General features: G+C 39.9%; 2 protein-coding genes and 2 non-coding genes across 5 annotated transcripts; 3 read left to right on the top strand and 1 right to left on the bottom strand.

Moving 5' to 3' along the window:
• The first annotated feature begins 34 nt into the window (after positions 1-34).
• Positions 35-115, top strand: LOC112191080. Its single transcript, XR_002932796.1, has one exon. It is a non-coding gene; the product is annotated as a small nucleolar RNA snoR77Y (small nucleolar RNA).
• Positions 116-248: 133 nt separating this feature from the next.
• On the top strand, positions 249-392 carry LOC112191095. Its single transcript, XR_002932814.1, has one exon. It is a non-coding gene; the product is annotated as a small nucleolar RNA snoR74 (small nucleolar RNA).
• A 1932-nt stretch (positions 393-2324) lies between these two features.
• On the top strand, positions 2325-11188 carry LOC112189575 (probable disease resistance protein At4g33300). The gene is made up of 3 exons (XM_040513584.1): positions 2325-2768; positions 10002-10222; positions 10335-11188. Exons 1-3 carry the CDS (start codon positions 2389-2391, stop codon positions 11186-11188), a joined length of 1455 nt encoding a protein of 484 aa, XP_040369518.1. The 5' UTR covers positions 2325-2388.
• Positions 11189-12965: 1777 nt separating this feature from the next.
• LOC112185701 (nucleobase-ascorbate transporter 1) lies at positions 12966-18689 on the bottom strand. Of its 2 annotated transcripts, XM_024323982.2 has the most exons (15): positions 18451-18689; positions 18142-18335; positions 17399-17496; positions 17100-17276; positions 16455-16555; positions 16293-16368; positions 15720-15779; positions 15446-15633; positions 15248-15344; positions 14975-15061; positions 14325-14383; positions 14139-14230; positions 13795-13872; positions 13552-13712; positions 12966-13467 (listed from the first exon to the last, which is right to left on the bottom strand). In XM_024323982.2, exons 3-15 carry the CDS (start codon positions 17456-17458, stop codon positions 13255-13257), a joined length of 1449 nt encoding a protein of 482 aa, XP_024179750.1. In that variant the 5' UTR covers positions 17459-17496; positions 18142-18335; positions 18451-18689; the 3' UTR covers positions 12966-13254. The 2 variants fall into 2 exon arrangements, with proteins under 2 accessions (XP_024179750.1, XP_024179748.1); XM_024323980.1 differs by lacking the exon at positions 18142-18335 and having other exon boundaries at positions 13255-13467; positions 18451-18526.
• Between the last annotated feature and the right edge of the window lie 1335 nt (positions 18690-20024).

Raw genomic sequence — 20024 nt, forward strand, 5'->3', positions numbered from 1 at the left:
TGTTGTTTTTGATATCTGGGTGTTTTTGTGATTGAAGCCTATGATGATTGTATTTTTAGTTGGAATTACCGACTGATGTCTTTGATGATAAATTACTGGCTTTCTGAGGCTTTAGAATCTATATTTCATCTTTGACTTTCGTTTTACTAGTATCTAGTGTTTTCTAGTTATATGCAATTAGTACAAGCAAATCTGTAGATTATCGTGTTCTGTGGCTGGTCGGGTATCCGAGTTTATAAACCTGATGTATAAAAGCAGGGTCCTGTTGCCTTGTATGTGAATTGGTCTCTCGTAAACGTCAGGGAAATGAAATAAATTGCAACATTATTGGGTGAACCTCTGTTTGTTCTTTGTGAATGGTGGCTCAAGGTTCAGTAAATGATGCAACATTTTCAATTACATTTTGATTCTAATATTGGATGGAGCCGGAATCAAGTTAAGAATCCACAACATATATTTATGTGATCTTTGCTCTAGTTATGAAATGAGGATCTTCCAATGAATCACTATAGGATTGAAGATTAATGTGTGTGTGTGTGGTGCAAATGTAACCGTTTTGAACCTAATCCAATGGTGTCTGTACTGAAAATCATTTGTAGATGTTCTGAAGTTGATGGATTATCATTACATTGGAAACAAGATTTTAATCGGAAAGCGAAATTTTGATCAGAACGTTTGAATCAGAACGGTGACAGTTTGAATCAGCAATAGGGCAAAGTCCAGAAATGCCCAGCAAAGCTGAAGCCCAAGTACAGACATAAGTAAAATGCTAATCACCAACAGTATGTCTGACAAATAAGCAATACGAACCTACAAGCCTCCCAATGTTGTTTGCCGATAAACCCCATAGCCGTAAATTGATTGTGCTGTCATAAAAAAAAAACAAAAAATGATGCTAAATACGCAAACGAACCATGTGCATATTAATAGGATTGTGCTAAATAAACAAGCGAGCCATATGCATATTAATAGGGCAATCTCAATATCATCCATATTCAACAACTCCGTATGATTAAATAGTTAATGCAACTTATCCAACGTGGTTCCCTAGGACTACCAAACATGGTATAGGTAGTACGTACTTTTCCTTTTCAAAGCAACCGTGATGTTTCACCATGACATGTTGGGTAGTCCTAGAAGAGCCTCCTCATTTTCACAAGAGAGCAGCTTAACAGAGTAGTCAAGCCAAGCTGATCAGGGTCATTTTTGTCTAGGCCAGACTTGGACACTTGACACCCAAAGAGGAACGAGCTACTCTCCATTTGCCAAATGAAGAATCATTATCAATTACATTCCAAAACAGTAGAAATCAATATTTATATATATATATATATATATATATATATTTTTTTTTTTTTTTTTTAAAGCGCCAGCCTAGCATGGAGTAATGAGGAGGAAAAACAACCACGCCAAATACTAGAAGCCCAATGAAATAGCGGCGAACCAAATCATAACCATCCGAAAAAGAAAATAACCCAGAGGAAGAATTTTCCCCAATAAGATCACTCTCTGGAACATTCGGTAGGGGGATCTCAAGAATTTGCCTAGCAAAATCTGGAAACAAAATGGTTAGAGGATCGGGCTCTTTCCATTCTCCAAACTACAAAAACGTTAATGTGGAATGAAGTAATTAACTAATTACCAACAGTCCGATATGTAACTGCATGAGAAAATAATTGAGAGCTATACATCATCATGCATATGGACGTCTCTACCGAATCAGTGGTTTCATAAAAATTTCAGATGCAGTTCCAAAGCTAGAGGAAATGAAAATGAATTCCATTATTTAAATTTTGCAACATGAGGATCCAACACATTATTGTCTTTTATCTTCAGCAAAAATGTCTTCTTTGTCACTGTTTCGAAGAAGTATAGCTTAAATTCTATTGTAGAACAACTACACCGACACAAGGGTTCCCAAGTTCCTTCTCTCCGAAACGAAGTGAATGCTGTTCAGTGGCTGCAAAAATTTTGGACGAATGCAGAAAATAAACCTTTACTGTTGGTCCTAGATGATGTTTGGTCTGGATCAGAATCTCTTCTTGACAAATTTGAATGCAGAATGGCAAATATTAAGATTCTTGTGACATCAAGATCTGAATTTCCCGCGTTCAGTCCTCCATATCATTTAGCAATGTTGGGTTATGACGATGCAATGAAACTTTTTCATCATTCAGCATCTTTGGGATCTAAGAGCTCTCATATTCCACTATATATTTCAAGAAAGGTGAGGTGATTTTTAAGTTGCATTTTAGCATACTTGTCTTATTAATTAAAACTATTTGGATCATTGACTGTTGTAAAGAAAATTATTCAATCAAACCATATATTGAGATTCGTTTGAGAAACTTCAATACTCAAATAATAATTGTCTATGATCCTTTTGGAATGTCCAAATTTTTTCAGATAGTTGAGCGTTGTAAGGGATTTCCACTTGCCATTACAGTGGTGGGCAGATCGCTTCGTGCACAACCTCTAGAGATGTGGCAAAACAGACTAAGTCAATGGGCTAAAGGTTCATCTCTTTTTGATTCTGAGACTGATTTACTTCTTTCCCTCCAAAGCAGCTTGGATGCTTTGGATAAGGAAAGGGCTATCATCAGAGAATGTTTCTTGGACCTTGGTTCATTTCCTGAAGACAGAGAAATCCCCGTTGATGCCCTCATTGATATATGGTCCGAGTTATATGATATTGATGAAGACACTTCGTGTATTGCAAACCTCTATGAACTCAACAATCGGAGTCTTGCTAATCTTATAGACAGAAGGTATTTATGTATGTTTCTGTTGTACGATATCTTTAGTGTTGTTTCAGAGAAACTGAAGAGTGAATTGGTGAGTCTTCCTCTCATATTGAGGGGGGTTATATAGGGTTACAAAAGTAGTGTAAATTGCCCTACATACATTAGTATATTTGCTACACAATTTCTCTACCTCTCAATGTGCATTCCATACAAACCACACATTCTCCACTTTCCTAAGTGTATACTCCATGATATAGACATTTACCTATTTACTACAACACTCCCCCTTGGATATTTCATGTCAGTAGTATTGTCTTGGAGGTGCGCTTCTAAGTTTGCCTCGTTAAAAACCTTGCCAAGTAATAAAACCCTGTGGGAAAAACAACCTTGGTCGAAGGAGAAAAAGAGCACAACGCGCGTTGAGTGTGGAGTTTGTTTCTGGATAACATGGTGCTTCTCTTGTTGCCTCATTAAAAACCTTGCCGAGTAACAAAAACCCAGTGGGATAAAAAAAATAACCTCGGTCGAAAGGGAAAAAGAGCACAACACACCCTTCACGCTTTTGAGACGAACATGTAGACATCTCCCCCTGATGTCTGTGCCTCCCCCTGATGACAACGATCATGGGAGTTCAGATAATTTCCGCAAGCCAATCCTTGCCACATGTTTCTCGAACGTGGATTTGGGCAATGACTTAGTGAACAAGTCTGCCATATTGTCCTCAGATCGAACCTGGTTCACTTTGATCTTGAGGAGCTTCTGTTGTTGCTGATTGTAGAAGAATTTGGGCGATATGTGCTTGGTGTTGTCGCCTTTGATGTAACCTTGCTTCATTTGTTCAATGCAAGCAGCATTATCTTCATAAATGCTCGTTGGCTCATCTGTGGTAGACTTCAAACCACAATTGCTTCGAACATGCGTAACTATGGATCGAAGCCATATACATTCACGAACTGCTTCGTGAAGAGCAATAATCTCTGCATGATTTGAAGAGGTAGCGACTAGGGTCTGCTTTGTAGACCTCCAGGATATCGCGGTTTTTCCCATGGTGAAAACATAACCAGTTTGGGAGCGACCTTTGTGTGGGTCAGAGAGGTACCCAGCATCAGCAAAACCTTCCAAAACACTTATATCGTTTTGGGATGGGGAGAGGGAACGCAATCCACTATGTGTGGCGTTCCTGACACTTGATGGGTCCGAATCCATCTTCTTTCTGTAGGGATAGAACAAGCCCATATCGATCGTACTACTTAGGTATCGAAAGATATCTTTAACACCAGTCCAATGGCGTCGTGTTGGCGCAGAGCTATATCTAGCTAGCAAGTTCACAGCGAATGAGATGTCTGGTCTCGTGCATTGTGCTAAGTACAATAATGCACCTATTGCACTTAGGTAGGGCACTTCTGCCTCTAGCACTTCTTCATCGTCATCTTTTGGACGAAATGGATCCTTCTTTGGATCAAGACTACGGACGACCATTGGGGTGCTTGAAGGCTTAATTTTGTCAGTGTTGAAACGCCTAAGCATCTTTTGGGTATAAGCTGATTGATGAATCAGGATACCATCTCTACGGTGCTCAAGTTCTAAACCGAGGCAAAACCGTGTTTTCCCAAGATCTTTCATCTCAAACTCGGATTTCAAGTGTTCAGCGGTTTCCCTTAACTCTTTAAGGGTGCCAATTATGTTCATGTCATCGACATAAACCGCTACTATTGAAAATCCGGAACTTGTCCTTTTTATGAACACACATGGGCATAGTTCGTTATTGACATATCCCTTACCAATCAAGTAGTCACTTAGACGGTTATACCACATCCGTCCGGATTGTTTTAATCCATATAGTGAGCGTTTCAATCTAATTGCAAACACGCTCCGTGGATTAGAGCCACTTGATTTGGGTAGTTGAATTCCATCTGGAATATTCATGTATATCTCCGTATCTAGATCCCCATATAGATATGCAGTAACCACATCCATAAGCTGCATGTTCAGTTTTTCGGAAACTACCAAACTGACAAGGTAGCGGAACGTAATAACGTCCATTACGGGAGAGTAGGTCTCCTCGTAGTCGATTCCAGGGCGTTGTGAGAAGCCTTGCGCCACGAGACGAGCTTTGTATCTTACAATCTCGTTTTTCTCATTACGCTTTCTAACGAATACCCATTTGTGACCAACTGGTTTGGTGTTGGGTGGTATTGGTACAATTTTGCCAAATACCTTTCTTTTCGTTAGAGAATCAAGTTCTGCCTGGATCGCATCTTTCCATTTTTGCCAATCAGCTCTACGTTGACATTCATCAACGGAGCGTGGTTCGATGTCATCGGTCTCAATAATCTCACGCGCCACTGAATACGCGAATACATCATCAATGATGATGGAGTTTCTTTCCCACGTCCCATGTACACTAGTGTAATTTACAGAGATCTCTATGTTCTCATGGATAGGTTCTGACACTGAGGCGTCCCCCAATGATGTCTCTTGGACATAACCATAATCCGGAACATTCTCATGGGACGGATTTTGAGTATCGATGATCAAAGGATTTATTTGTGCCTCATTCGCTCTTTTTCTAGGGCGAGTATCCTTCGAACCAATCGGTCTACCGCGCTTCCTTGCGGGACCTGCAGCCATAGATGCCACATTATTGCCATGTTGAGCAATGGTGCCATCTCCTGGCGTTATAGGAGTGGCGTTATGTCCATTATTCGGGACATCAATCCTTGCAGGCACGTTTGCAGGTATGTGTGATCTCGTCACTTTAGCAACATCAGAAAACGCATCAGGCAGAGTGTCTGCTACGTTCTGGAGCTCGATTATTCTTCGCACTTCAAGTTCGGACTGTGCGGTATGGGGATCGAGATGAGACATAGTGGGGACAGACCACGACAATTCCTGTCGTTCCTGTTGAACATTTGTGTTCTTATCTCCCCATAATGATGGGAAGACTGTCTCATCGAAGTGACAATCCGCAAATCTAGCGGTAAAGAGATCGCCTGTCAAGGGTTCAAGATAGCGGACGATAGTTGGAGATTCATATCCAACATAAATGCTCATTCGTCGTTGTGGACCCATCTTAGTACGCTGTGGCGGCGTAATAGGCACATAAATAGTACACCCAAAAATGCGTAAGTGCGAGATATCAGGCTCGTACCCAGTCACTAGCTGTAACGCAGAGTAAGATTGGGTTGCAGTGGGTCGTAGACGAATTAGCGTCGCTGCATGTAATATTGCATATCCCCAAGCAGAAACAGGAAGATTAGTGTGCATTACCAATGTCCGTGCTATCATTTGTAGTCGTTTGATAGCAGCTTCTGCGAGACCATTTTGGGTATGAACATGGGGAACTGGATGTTCTACATCAATCCCCAGTGACATGCAATAGTCATCGAATGTTTTCGATGTAAACTCCCCCGCATTATCAAGTCGAATTGACTTAATTGGATGGTCAGGGTAGTGAGCCCGTAGACGGATAATCTGGGCGAGGAGTTTAGCATAAGCAGCATTTCTAGTGGACAACAGCGCGACATGTGACCAGCGTGTCGACGCATCAACCAATACCATAAAGTATTTGAAGGGTCCGCATGATGGTTGAATTGGTCCACAGATATCCCCTTGGATTCTCTGTAAGAACGGAATGAGTATTTTAGGATCCTTTGCGTAGGATGGTCTCGGTCCTAATTTCCCGAAGGAACAGGCTTTGCAAAATGAGCGAGGGGCCTTAGAAGCAACCAATGAGGATTTTGGTTGGGCCTGAGCGTCTGTAGCGCTATTAGAAGCAAAATGTGTGACTACATCTCCTTCTATGGCATTGTAGCCATTTGGAGGAACAATCATGGCGTTATGCTCATGGTTGGTGTCATCATATGGGACTTGGGCAGCCTTATGGCGCCCCAAGACGGCTGCAGCACCAGATGCTGCAATTGTTGCGGTCTTGTTAAGTCCAGGAATCAATTCTCGATTCTTGCTTCTTCTCACTCTGAAGAATGGATGTCCGTGTGAAGTCTTTAGTATACGGAGCATCATATCACGACCAGGGTGCCCTAGTCGGTCATGCCAAAGCCAATATGTGTCAGAATCCAAGAGATCTTCTCTTATGACATTATTGGATTCAATTGGTCGAATTGTAGTGACATAAAGTCCACTAGATTGACACATAAGTTTCTCTAAGATGCGCTTTCGTCCGCAATCATTAGAGGTAATGCAAAGGAACTCTTTTCCGTTCTCAGTATGCGTTTCCGCATGGAATCCGTTGGCTCTTAAATCTTTAAAACTCAATAAGGTTCGATTTGCCTTAGGAGCATAGAGAGCTTCAGTGACTTTAATCAAGGTGCCATTTGGCAATAGGAATTGGGCCATTCCATGTCCTTGAACTAAACCTGATGGCCCAGCCATCGTAGTCATAGTGGAATATGTAGGCAACATCTCCAAGAATAATTGCCTATGTCGTAGAATGGTGTGCGTAGTCGCACTATCTGCGAGACATTGTAGTTCATCCATTCCTTAAGAGAAAAGCTCGTAATTAAAAAGGAGTCATAAAGGAAAGAACTCAACTTTTATTAATAAGCCAAACGGAATTACATCATCATTTATTTCATCAAAGAAAGCGTAATCCAATAAACTTAGTTAATGCAAAGCAATGGTAGTCGTCTAACTTATTTCGGTAATTCCAATGCAAAGGTGACCAGGTGAGTAGAGAGATGTTGGTGGAGCAAAGGCTCGCTTAAGTACCAATTATCTCAAAACCTTCCTAGACATCACAATTGCATTGAGTACGCCTGCTAAGAAAGATTAATCCCATTGGCATCTACTATAGGATAATGTGGCGATTGCCTACATCTCTTGGAAAATGAGAGACTTAATCAAAATCGCCAGTTTCTGGGTTTTGATTTTTGTCGTCTTCCACCCTTAGATCGAGATTGCCATCTTGATCTTCTTGTTCCATGTAATTTGCCTCCCTTGCTTCACGATACATTTTGTATGCGTTTGCAACATTCTGGGATGCTTTACATGCCCTTGCCCAATGTCCAGGTAGTCCACATCGGAGACAAGCATCATTATGGTCAGGTTCCCTTGATCGAGGTGCTTTAGGAGCACTTTGAAAACGGTTGTTTCCATTGGTGGTGTTACCACCATAACCGGAGGCTTGGCCTCGCTCTCTCTTCACACGTTTACCTCCACGGTTCCGTGCACGCCTATCTTGGCGGTTTCCTTCCTCTTTAGGGCGAGAATATGGACCTGAACGCCCATAATTATCCCTTCTTTTAGGGTTTCGCTCCTTGCGTCCTCCCTTGGAGGTGCGACTATAATTAGATTCCGGAATTGACTTGGTTCCCACGGGTCTAGAGTTATAGTTCTTCACAAGTATGTTGTCGTGCTTTTCAGCTACGTTCATGACACCAATTAGCTCATGAAATCTTGTGATGCGTCTAGCATTGATATCAATTCGATAGTTTTTAGCTATCATTAATGCAGAGACAGGGAAGGTAGAGAGAGTTTTCTCGATCAACATCGTATCAGTGATTTGATGTCCACAGAATTCCATCATAGACTTGATACGAAGTGCTTCCGAATTGTAGTCAAGAACTGTCTTGAAATCACAGAAGCGGAGGCTTTGCCATCTCTCTTCTAAGTCGGGAAGCAGGGAATCACGGACGTTGCCAAAACGCTGCTCGAGTTCTACCCATAGCTTTCTTGGGTCTTCCTCATTGAGGTACTCATTTTGGAGCGCGTCATTCATGTGCCTTGTCATGAGAATGATGGCTTTTGCTTCATTAGCCTCTCTCTTTGCTCTATTTGCTTCAAAAGCAAGAGCTTGTTGAGGAGTAAGCACGTCCTGACTTGGCTCTTGGATCGTACTCAGGATCCCATCAGCCTTAAGATGCTGGCGCATATCGCGGATCCACCTGTGGTATCCTGCGCCTGTTGTCCCTAGTGGGTTGAAGCTCAACTTGTTCAGGTTACTCATCCTGAAGAACAACAAGAAAATAGGGTTAGTTTCGGAGCGAAAAAGGCTACCACGAAAAACTATAAACTTTCTGAGCGTAATCGCTTTCAAGAAATTAGGGATTTTCTGAGCGTAGTCGCTTCCAAGAAAATCTTGATTCCAAGAGGGGTTTTGGATTAAATCGAAACAATGATGTATGTGGTCGATTGTTTTCTTCTCAACAAATTCTAAGTTTGGAGGACTCTACAAGCTCCAAGCTTGGAGTGAGCACGAACCCCCACAGTTCGGCCTTTTTGGTCTCCCCTATGAAGAAGAAAGGGGGGTAGAATAAGGGATGTTGGAAGTCCCCGTGAAAAGAAGAGAAAAGTAATAAAAACTTCAAAAACGGGAACTTTTAGAAAAGTTTACCTTAAGAATTGACCGGAAAAAAGTGTCCGGAAAGTCGCCGGAAAAGTGTCTTGAAAATCGCCGGAAAAGTGTCCGGAAAGTCGCCGGAAAAGTGGCCGGAAATGGCCGGAAAAGTTGCCGGAAAAGTTGCCAGAAAAGTGGCCGGAAAATGGCTCGGCAGGTGCTCGGCAGGCTGTCGGCAGGTGCTCGGCAGGGGGGCTCGGCAGCTGTCGGCAGGGGGCTCGGCAGCTGTTGGCAGGTGCTCGGCAGGGGGTCTGCAGGGCTCTCGGCAGCTGCTCGGCAGGTCTCGGCAGGTGGTGTGCAGGGCTCTCGGCAGCTGCTCGGCAGGTCTCGGCAGGGGGTCTACAGGGCTCTCGGCAGCTGCTCGGCAGGTCTCGGCAGGTGGTGTGCAGGGGTCTCGGCAGCTGCTCGGCAGCGGTTCAGGAATTCCAGAGGCCGGTTCAGGCTGTTTTTGGCCGGTTTTGGAGGTTCTGAGACCGGTTCTGAGCTTCTGGGATCAAGGGCTTTGATATGTGATAGGATTTGGGGGTTTCTTGTAAGGTTGGTAAAATGACCTTGTTCGGATCATGAACTTTCTCTACTCTTATCGATTTCGATTCTAATTTCTAGAGCAATTTCGTGCTGATAACGTGTTTCAGAGAAACTGAAGAGTGAATTGGTGAGTCTTCCTCTCATATTGAGGGGGGTTATATAGGGTTACAAAAGTAGTGTAAATTGCCCTACATACATTAGTATATTTGCTACACAATTTCTCTACCTCTCAATGTGCATTCCATACAAACCACACATTCTCCACTTTCCTAAGTGTATACTCCATGATATAGACATTTACCTATTTACTACAACAAGTGTATAATTAACTAGCTATAATTTTATATGAGGAATAATTTATCATAATTAACCAGGGCATCGAGCTTGGATGGGGAAGGATATTATGGTTACCACTATGTCACCCAACATGATGTGCTTAGGGAGCTCGCTATTTATCACTCGAAACTAGATCCGGTAGAGCATAGAGAAAGATTGATCATAGACACATGTGGAAGCAATCTTCCCAAGTGGTGGAGGGAACAAAAGTATCAAGTTATGAAAGCTCGTCTTCTATCTCTATCAGCTGGTAGGTCCCGTTTTTCCATCTCTCTTTAACTTGGACAATATTTGTGTGTGTGTGTGTCTTTACTAGATTCAATTCAGTTTAGTTCTCCCCACACTTGCATCATATAGCATTTTGTATGTAGAGTCTTCAACTTTGAAATGCCTCAACATGCATCTGCCAGAAACAGAGGTACTGATCTTGAATATGCGGTACTTGAATGTGCGGGACATGTTGTATATACCCGAATTTGTGGAGAAAATGGACAAATTGAAGGTACTAGTAATCACAGGTGAGGAGGCCCGGGTTCCAGTTGTCTTGCATAATTTTCAAGTACTAAGTCGGTTATCCAATCTAAAGAGAATCAGATTAAGGGGCATCTCAATTTCATCCATAGTCAAGAACTCCATACAAGTGAAGAGTCTACGCAAGTTGTCTTTGATCAGATGTAGTACCGGAATCGGTTCGGCCAAACTTGCCCATGCTTTTCCAAATCTAGAAGAGATACACATCAAACACGGTTCATTATTATTTCACTTGCCAAGTGATACTAGGACAGTACTTCGAGGGCTATGTGATCTGATTTCCCTAAAGAAGGTCACCCTCACAGAAGTTCGAGTATTTCAAGTATGGGCTTTGCCTGACGAGATTGGAAATTTGGTCAATTTACAAGTATTGAGGCTGAGGTCATGTCCTGATCTTTCAGAGCTTCCAAACTCGATCAAAAACCTCAAGAAGTTGAACTTTCTTGGCATCTTTAATTGCGAAGAATTCCGCGAGTTACCTGAATGCATTGGTCAAATGAGGAGTTTAAGAAAGATCGACACGAGAGGTTGCAGGAGATTGACGACTCTGCCTCGATCAGTATTGGATTTGAAGCAGTTAGAGGAGGTGACATGTGATGAAGATACAGAAAGCTTATGGAAATCCCTGTTGCCCAGTTTCAGAGACAGAAACCAAGACATACGCATAGTGATTGGGCCGCCACCATTGCGATAAACTCGAACCACACCGGTTATTGGGCCGACTCCCAACCTAAATTGTTTTCCCAAATAATAGGGCTCTTGGTGAAAGCAAAAATATGGAGTCGGCCTTTTCTGCTGCTGTTACATGTGGTTTTGTAGCTCCTCCATCATATGTATACATATTCCAGAATATTCTGGGAGAGGATCCTCTCCTGAGCTTAGCTGAGCTACCTAAGCTTTCTCTCAGAGTAAGACACAGGGCTAATATCACATCTAAGGGTCTACGTCTCTTTTGAGTTGGGATTTTTACAATAATACCCATTCAAGCTTCAAGACTTCTCTGTTATTTCTTATAGTTTCCTCCATTGTTGTCTCTCTCTCTCTCTCCCCTCTGCCATGCTCTCTCTCTCCCAGATGGCAAAATTAAACACTAGGGGACAATCCCAATCGACCCATTCGGCTGAAACTTTAATTGAAGAGTAAATCATTGTTCATTTCTTCTTTAATTCAATGACGAAGAGCAAATTCATCCATCTGGATCTAGCTCAAAAATCTTCAAAGTTCAAATGATGAGAAGAAACTCTTGCATCTTCCTTTTTACTGTTTGTATTGATTAGTTGATGTTTGTTCCTTCATCCCCATTGAAACGACAACTGCGGGTTTCTTCCTTCATACCCATTGAAACCCTAAATAATGCTTGTTTTGATTAGTTGATGTTTGTATTGCTGAGTGAAGAAGAAGAAGAAGAAGAAGAAGAAGACGAGAGAGAGAGAGAGAGAGAGAAGAATGGGACAGAAAGAACGAAAAAAAAAACTAACTAGAATTATTGTAGACCATCAGATTCATTAAAAGCACGTGTCGTTATCTAGTGAAAAGGTTAGGAAGGTTAGGACAGAAATGAGCTTAGGAGAGTATCCTCTCCCTTTTATTCTCTCTGCTGTTTTAAACTGCATTGTTGTTGGAGGCTTTGTTTGTGTTGTAACTCTCTTTTCCTCTTCAAAAAAGAAAAAGAAAAAAGAACTGCATTGTAGTAACACTGCTCGGTATCACTTGGAAATATTTCCTATCTGCTGTGCCTGGAGATCGGAAATTTAATTGGGCAATTTAGAATTATATAGCCTAATCTCATGTTTTAGTACATCAAATATTGCCAGACTCAATCAGAAACATCAAATAAATTATTACATTGGATTCTTTTTGCTGCCTCAAACATCCTTCCAATTCTGTTACACTAGCTTAAGGTCTTTTTCCAACTTTAAATTGAATTTAAATTTATTATAAATATTCCTACTGAAGTTCCAGAATTTCTTTGATTTTGTTTTATGAGAGGCTTTTATTCATGAAAATATCGGTAAAAAATGGTTTTTTTTGTTTTCAATTTTATTTTATTTTATTTTTCTAAGACTTTTGTCAATGGGAAGGTTCATCAACAAAAGTTTGTTTTTTTAAATTTTTAATTTTATGAGGCTTTCACCGATCGAGACTTTTTTGTAAACCCTATTTTTTCATAAGAGCCTTTTAACGATGAAATTCATCGTCATTTCTTATATTTTATTCTTCCACACTATGCTTTTACTGGCAAAATCTTCGCAAATGTGTCATATTTTATGTTATTTTGATGAGGCTTTTACCAAAAGATATTACGTCATCAAAAGTGTCATTCTTTATTAAAGAGGACGGTAAAATCTGAATCATTATATACCATACTAAATCTCAATATTTGTCTCCATTTCTTTTCACAATAATGGATGAGATCTGAGATCCGAGTTCAAATCTCCATTTCATAAGATCGAAGTAATTTCAAGCTTTGGTGAGTGTGAGAGGAGAAAGATTGCATTCCTTCTTTATTATTTGCGTCGTCTACAAAAAGCATGGATCACGAAATGCTCTACAATCCTAATCTAGACCTGTGTAACTGTGTTACAAGGCCCACAAAAAAATAGTGAAGCTGAAGAAAATTTCTCACTTGCTAAGAGTATTCTTGAATCTTGAATACACTACTAGTCTGCTACTCTAATGAAGCTGTTTACTCATGTTAGAATTAGGGTGATGCAGGAGGAATAATCAGATGTAGTTTTCTTAAAATGTGCTGCCCGAGTGCTACGTAGGTGGGAAGAACCTGTTGAGATTAAACGGCAAAGTGTAGAACTCTTCGTTTCTGCTGTCTCCTCGAAATGTTCTGAACTTAACCCACCATGGCATCCCCCTGTCTTTCTTTGCTTTTTCTACCTCTATTGTGTTATCAAGAAACACAGCCACTATCAACCCCACAGTAGCAGGAGATGAGAATATCGTATTCAAAAATGCATTGAACTGCAAACAAACACGGTAACATAGTATTATAACCAACAGAATACTACACATTATCCAGAAATGTTTGCTGGCAATATGACTCACCCATCCGGCATTGGTATGGACAAGACCATGATGAACAGGATTCCAATATTCATTGAAGAAGTGGGGGACTGATATCCCAAGGAACAGCGAAAGCCCAGTAATTATGAGGTTTCTCATGGAATTCATATTTGTGAATTGAAGAAATGATAATCCCACTGAAGCTGCAAATGGACAAGGAATATTTGTGATGAGAGTGAAGAAGAAATTAATGGATAACCTTAATTAAGCTCACAAAATGCATACCCACGAGGCCGAAGAGAATGCAGTATAGTGCAGCATATATAGGGGCAGGTATAGATGCAAATACAGCTCCAAATTTACCTGAAAAAATATTGGAGGAATAAACCATGAACAATATCTTTTGAATCTTATACGCGAAACCATGAACTAAAATATGCAACTGTAGCAGAATTTTGAAGACCCGATTTTCTTTACAGATCAATTTAGTTTCTGAAGTAGAAAGTTCACTGGAATTTTCTTCGCAACATAGCAATTATATGTTTCACAAGGAGATCAGTCAAGCAGTTAGGAGCAACCTTCCTACCTATCTCCATGAATTTATTGTCTCATTAAGGTAAAATTCTTACCTAAGGTTGAGAAGAATATCATAAATCCAGCAGAAATTTGAACAACTCTCCGACTTCCAACCCGTGTCAGTCCAAGGAGTCCAACGTTTTCCCTGAAATACATGACAACTATCTCAATCAAACTAATGTTAAATGGAAAAAAAGACCACAGAGAAAGCTTTGTAGGAATCTAATGTGGTGTCTTACACAGAAACAGTTGAACCAGTGCCTGTTCCATATAGTCCATCAAGCAGAACACCGATTCCCTGCCAACATTGTGAAAACTAATCAGCTTTTTATTACCAGAAAAAAGATTGAGTTACCTTTTTGCATTAACTACATTCTGGAACTACTTACAATACACTATCAGCTCTTTGTTACCAGAAAAAATCTGTTCTAATGTGAGTTCATGGAACTATATTCTATATAACAAATTACCCTTTCGTGCTAACTATATTCTGGACTAATGATCCATTGAGAAACAACCCCAACACTTATTAGTACCTGAAGATTGGTTTATCCTTTACTATAAATTATCTATAAAAAATATAATTGTGCTGTCCTTTTTCATTGCAGTGATGGAGGACAGTTTCAAAAATGTACGAGAAGTAATTTCAACATTAAGCAAGCAAATATCTTTTGGCAAAATACTTTCTAATGCTCATAACATTTGGGCAATCTTTTTATACCTCCATTGAGATATGGGGAAGAAAGGTTGGAGCATTTGATAGAACAAATTAGTTCTTTGCGGTGTTCGTTGTAAAATTTACAATTACACTCAAGATCTAGCACGACACATGCCGCAGTTACAAAAACTACTCCATAGAAAACTGTCATGAGGTTTCAAATGAGTTCACCTGCCAGCCAATACCCCGGCTCAAAACATAAGCAGGAGGAGGAGTGGCAATTGCCAATCTCGATGCAGCCTTGTATGCGCCAGTTGACTGCGATATACAAGTAATTGTCAGGACCCAAGAAGTGCTTTGGATAAGACATACAGTCCTAGAGACATATTAAAGGAGGAAACTAACATCGATCATAGACTAAGGCTGTTATAGTTAAGTTATGATATATATCACCTCATCAATAAACGACACAATATTATAGTACTTCCAAAACTTGATACATACCTCAACCATTGAAACAAGAACTGCAGACATCATTGCAAATGAGTGACCAGCAGAAAATGTAGGTGGACCCCACTGCAGCGGATATGGAAACTTGAACCTGATATGGCATAAAAAAAATCTCAAAAATATGAATAAGTATTAAAAGAAATTAAGAACCAGAAGACGCATTATGAGAAGGCACATTCTTCTTGGGCATACCATGGGGCAGTCGATATGAGATTTGCTCTATCCGTACGACAGCTGACTTGGGTTTTATTGGGTTTGTCTCGGTAAGCCCCACCGGCAGTTAAGATTAGGGAATAGATCCAAATGATTGTGACACAAATCAATACTGGAAACCGTTCAAAGATAGGGACATCTCTAAGTGGTCTCACATGCTTCAGATACTGAAAATGACATAATGAATCATTTCATCCGGAAAAAAAAATTATTAATGGAGGTGCCAAATAAATAGTAATTTTAAGTTACTTACTTGAGAAAACCCGATGACCAACAACAGCATTGGAAGTCCAATTTCCACACACTTTCCCAACTGAAAAGATGGAAACTTTTTACTCACTGGAATAGTTTCTAAAGAGAATGAATAGATAGGTTGCAAAAGTGGAATATCAGCTAGCTATCATTGATATGGTAAAAAGAATGATTGCAATGAAGTATCCTTATTTACAGTCCATATGGTTTAGTTTTCACCAGGTTCTAATGTTTCATGGTTGAAATAAAAACATTAGTCACAGATTTAATATATAAATCAAAAGTTCATTGATGGAATGGAACAAAGATTCTACATAGAAACATGAAATATTCAATATTGACAATTCACAAAGAGCATATCTTATGCAATGATGAAGCAATATAAATACTGAAACCCTCAAAGTGGTCCTCTTCTAGTTAATTGCCAGAACTTTACACCATTATGGAATAAATGGATGAAAGCTCTGTGATTTTCTAGAAGATAAAAATGCTGTTCTTTAAGGCCACATGGCAGGGAAGTCCTTCAGGTTCAACCCAATGGAAATGAAAAGTTGCTTCCTCTAGAAAGATTTACCTCTGGAAATCCTCGTTCAAAGAATCCTAAGCCCACTAATCCAACTATAGGTGCCATGCCAAGTGGACTGAAAAACCTGCAGAATAACCCATCTGATGCTTCATCAATCAACATAAAATAAAAGCATAAAATTTCCATTATTGGTTTCTAAAATCAAAATACCGTGAGAAGAGACCCCAAACTTGGCTGTAACCCAGAATGATTTGTATGCTTGAAGCTACAATTAGAGCTCCTTGGATAGCACGCATTGTTTGTATAAATCTCTGCAAACCAATGACATGGGAAGATCTCTTTCAATACCCTACCAAATAAGAAAGGTGCTTTAAGTACAATTGCTGAATAGAAAAGAAATGCATATATCTCTAATGGGATTGAGGTTTACACTGACATGAATGTATTATCAAGGTCACAAAATTGATGAACCGCATGCACTCATTTGGCCTCCTATTTAGTCTTAAAATTACTCTTATGTGCATACATTTTAAGTAAGTTTTGTTTATGCAAAGATTTCTTAACTTATGTTAAGCTTTTTGACATCGTGCATTTAACTACCTTTACTATTTCTGACCATTTTGCATCATGAACCGCTCTCAACTATCAACCTTTTAGGAAAACTGGCCCAATTGAAACCATGGGTCTCTATCCTAAGAAGACATCGCTACAAAGACACCATCCAATCTGAAGCCGGCCCCTATTGAATCAGTAGACTAAAATTCCATGGAATATATTTTGCATATATTAAATTCCACAAGATTTCCAGACCCACTTCCCATGTAGCAAGGGAACAGTACAAGGAAAGTTGCTTACTTCATGATCATCAGTAATCCGATGCAATTTGGAGTCGTTTATAATGTAGGCTATTGGAACGACATAAGCAAAGGAGCCTCCAACTACAGCAGGTAGCCTGGTTCCAAAAAGTGCTTGGAGAAGTGTCTTAATTCCAGCAACAAAAAGGAGAGTCTGTATTACTCGTGCTTTGTCACCCTGGTTGTGAACACGAAATTTATTTCTTTAATCAAATAATTAACAGAAGTAGAAGAACTTATCATATGGACCAAAGATGACGAGAAGTATGAAGTTATCAATTTGCAAGAAAAACAGCTTACATCACTTCCACCCATTGCAGGGACAAGTAACGAAGGGATCATTACACTTTTGCCAAGCATGACAATGTAGTTTTGAAATGCCAGAACTATGGTTTCAGCTGCAAGACAAAAGCTTGAATCAAACCAGAAACGAGAGATAAAAGCAATCAAGGAGCAAACTTATTAATCCCCCTAATAATCTTTCTTGCAGAACAACTCAATAGTCGTCTTAATCATGCCATGACCAAACGATGATTACTAAATTGTCTGTGTCACATTCACAATTCAAATGGTACACGAGGGAGAAAAAAAAAGTATTGATCAGCTGCAATTCAACAAAAAATGTAGAAGCTTTCCCCTAACGGCTAAAATGGGAATTACAATCACACATTGCTAAAGTCTTCAACACTATAACCTTGATCCCTACCAAACCTCTGTTTTGTAGCCCAGAAAGTGTGACCCAAAAAAGAAATGAGAAGACAAACTCATTATACCATCTTTAACAGTAGCACTTAAAGCTACAGTACGAACTTTCATTTCTGTGGGGCAAGTATGATGCCACATTAACTTACACCAACCAATTACATAATAATATTTTTGTTTCTTTCTTATAACCTCTCAGGAACAAAACAAAGTTCATAAATTAATCTCTCCTAAGTCCTAAACAACAAAACCTCATACCCCACCAGTCTCCATATGATAAATGTAATTCCTGTTACTCACAGAACAACTAAGACACTCAACAATACACCTCAAAAACTCACCCTTTTCTTAAAATAACGATTCTTCATCTCACAGTGTCAACCTTGTAATGCCACATTGCTTCAATCTATACTAGCGGAAGAAACACCAGTGTGACTATAATCTCAGAAATCATTAAAGCTACCAAGCCACCACAATCCCATTTCTCTTCCACAGTGATCATTGCCCTCAAAACCCCAAACCCAGATTAAAACTTCTGAAACAGAGAGTAAAGAGCCTAGTTGAAGAGCCACAGGCCCATTTCACAAAGATATATTTGTACAGGCGATGAAAACAACAACAAAAAAAGAGAGAGAAGAGATAGCACATACCCCAAGGTGGGTTGGAGTCTATACAGTACTCAAGGTCCTGGAGCTGGTCCATTGGAGGGTGTGTAATGTCAGCCATTGATGAAGCTCTGAAAAAAGGCAAAGTGCTTCAACAAAACAAAACCCCGGAAACCCCAAAGAAGAATGGAGAAGAAGAACCAAGACACACCAAAGTGAGAAAAAAGAGTCCAGATATAAAGTGAGAGAGAGAGAGAGCACACTGCACACTACAGAAGAAACAACAACATGCAAAGCAGCAGAGAACAAAGCCTGCTCCTTTAAGCAGTCTTCAAGATTACACATTTGCCCCCCATACAACAAATCGCCCATCCCATCCCCCCACATCTTTCTGATGGAATATCAACGAAAAGACGCTTTTATCCCCACCTTTCGTTGTACGTCAAATCTTTTGGCGAGGTTTTTTTGGGGCCCGAGGATAAATCTCCACGACTGATTTAGACTCTGCTTCAGTACCTTATAACATCATCACCCTCCAGTGACTGATTGAAGCCATGACCACAGTAAAAAAAAAAAAAGCTCCAGTATTTAACCCTTGGTTAAAAGGCAAGGTTATTTTTGGTAAATCAATTAGTGGTTTGCAGTGAGTTGTTGATGTTATTGTTCATTTCAGCTGGAAATTTATTAGAGAGTTAATGGCTCTGTTGGGTTAGTACTTGACTACTTGGTAAAGGTGGAGACTTTAGACAGTGGCAAGGAGTGTAAATATGGGGTTAAGAGTATGGGCAAAATGGGGAGAGTGGGTAAAGTCAAAGGAGGTGGGGTGGCACGTGCGAGTGTTTTATTTGAGCTTTCGGCAGAGACTTCCTTCTGTAAACAATATTCCCAGTTTCCCACCACAAGCATGACATTCTCCCTTTACTTTCTCCACAAAATCCGATTCCCATGGAGAATTTTAAATTTTGAAAAATAATTGTTAAAAAAAAAGAAAAAAGAAGAGTAAACCCGATGTGTTTGTGTTCATATTTCGTTTTCAAAACATACAAGATAAGAATCTTTCTTTTTGTTTGTGGAAGTTTTTCTCTATTATTAGGGACGTTGGCTTGGGTTGGATGCTTTCCCTAGCCTAAAAATGTGGGAGCTTTTGAAACTTTTTGAAATGGAAGAAATAGATGAGGGCTCAATTGGGTCCTTTGTAGGTTGTTTTGTTGTCAAAAGGAGTCGCTTTTTTTCAGGCCAGTTTTGTTAGAGAAAGAGGGATGGACCATTCTAGTCATAGTCATAGTCATACTTCATCATCCTGTAATCCTGCATTTTGCTTCAGTAAAAAGAATTTGCGGTTATTTTTGGTCCTCCAATTTCAAGTTTACTTTATTATGTTGTTGTTCGGTCAAATTTTCATTGAAAATCACAGATGACTCGCCTAGTTATTTGACAAAATTTACATGCTCCTATATGGGTGATGTACATGCAATTTTTAGTGGCAATTTGATGAAATTTACATTCGATTATAGTACAGGGACGAAAGACAATTCATGCTAAAATTTCAAACTTTGTAAGGTGTAGGTTGGCCTTGTTAATGCATCTGTAGCCATAATTTTCATGAATTATTTACCTGC

The sequence above is a fragment of the Rosa chinensis genome, chromosome 2 (genome assembly GCF_002994745.2).
Source record: "Rosa chinensis cultivar Old Blush chromosome 2, RchiOBHm-V2, whole genome shotgun sequence".
Taxonomy (NCBI): Eukaryota; Viridiplantae; Streptophyta; class Magnoliopsida; order Rosales; family Rosaceae; genus Rosa; species Rosa chinensis.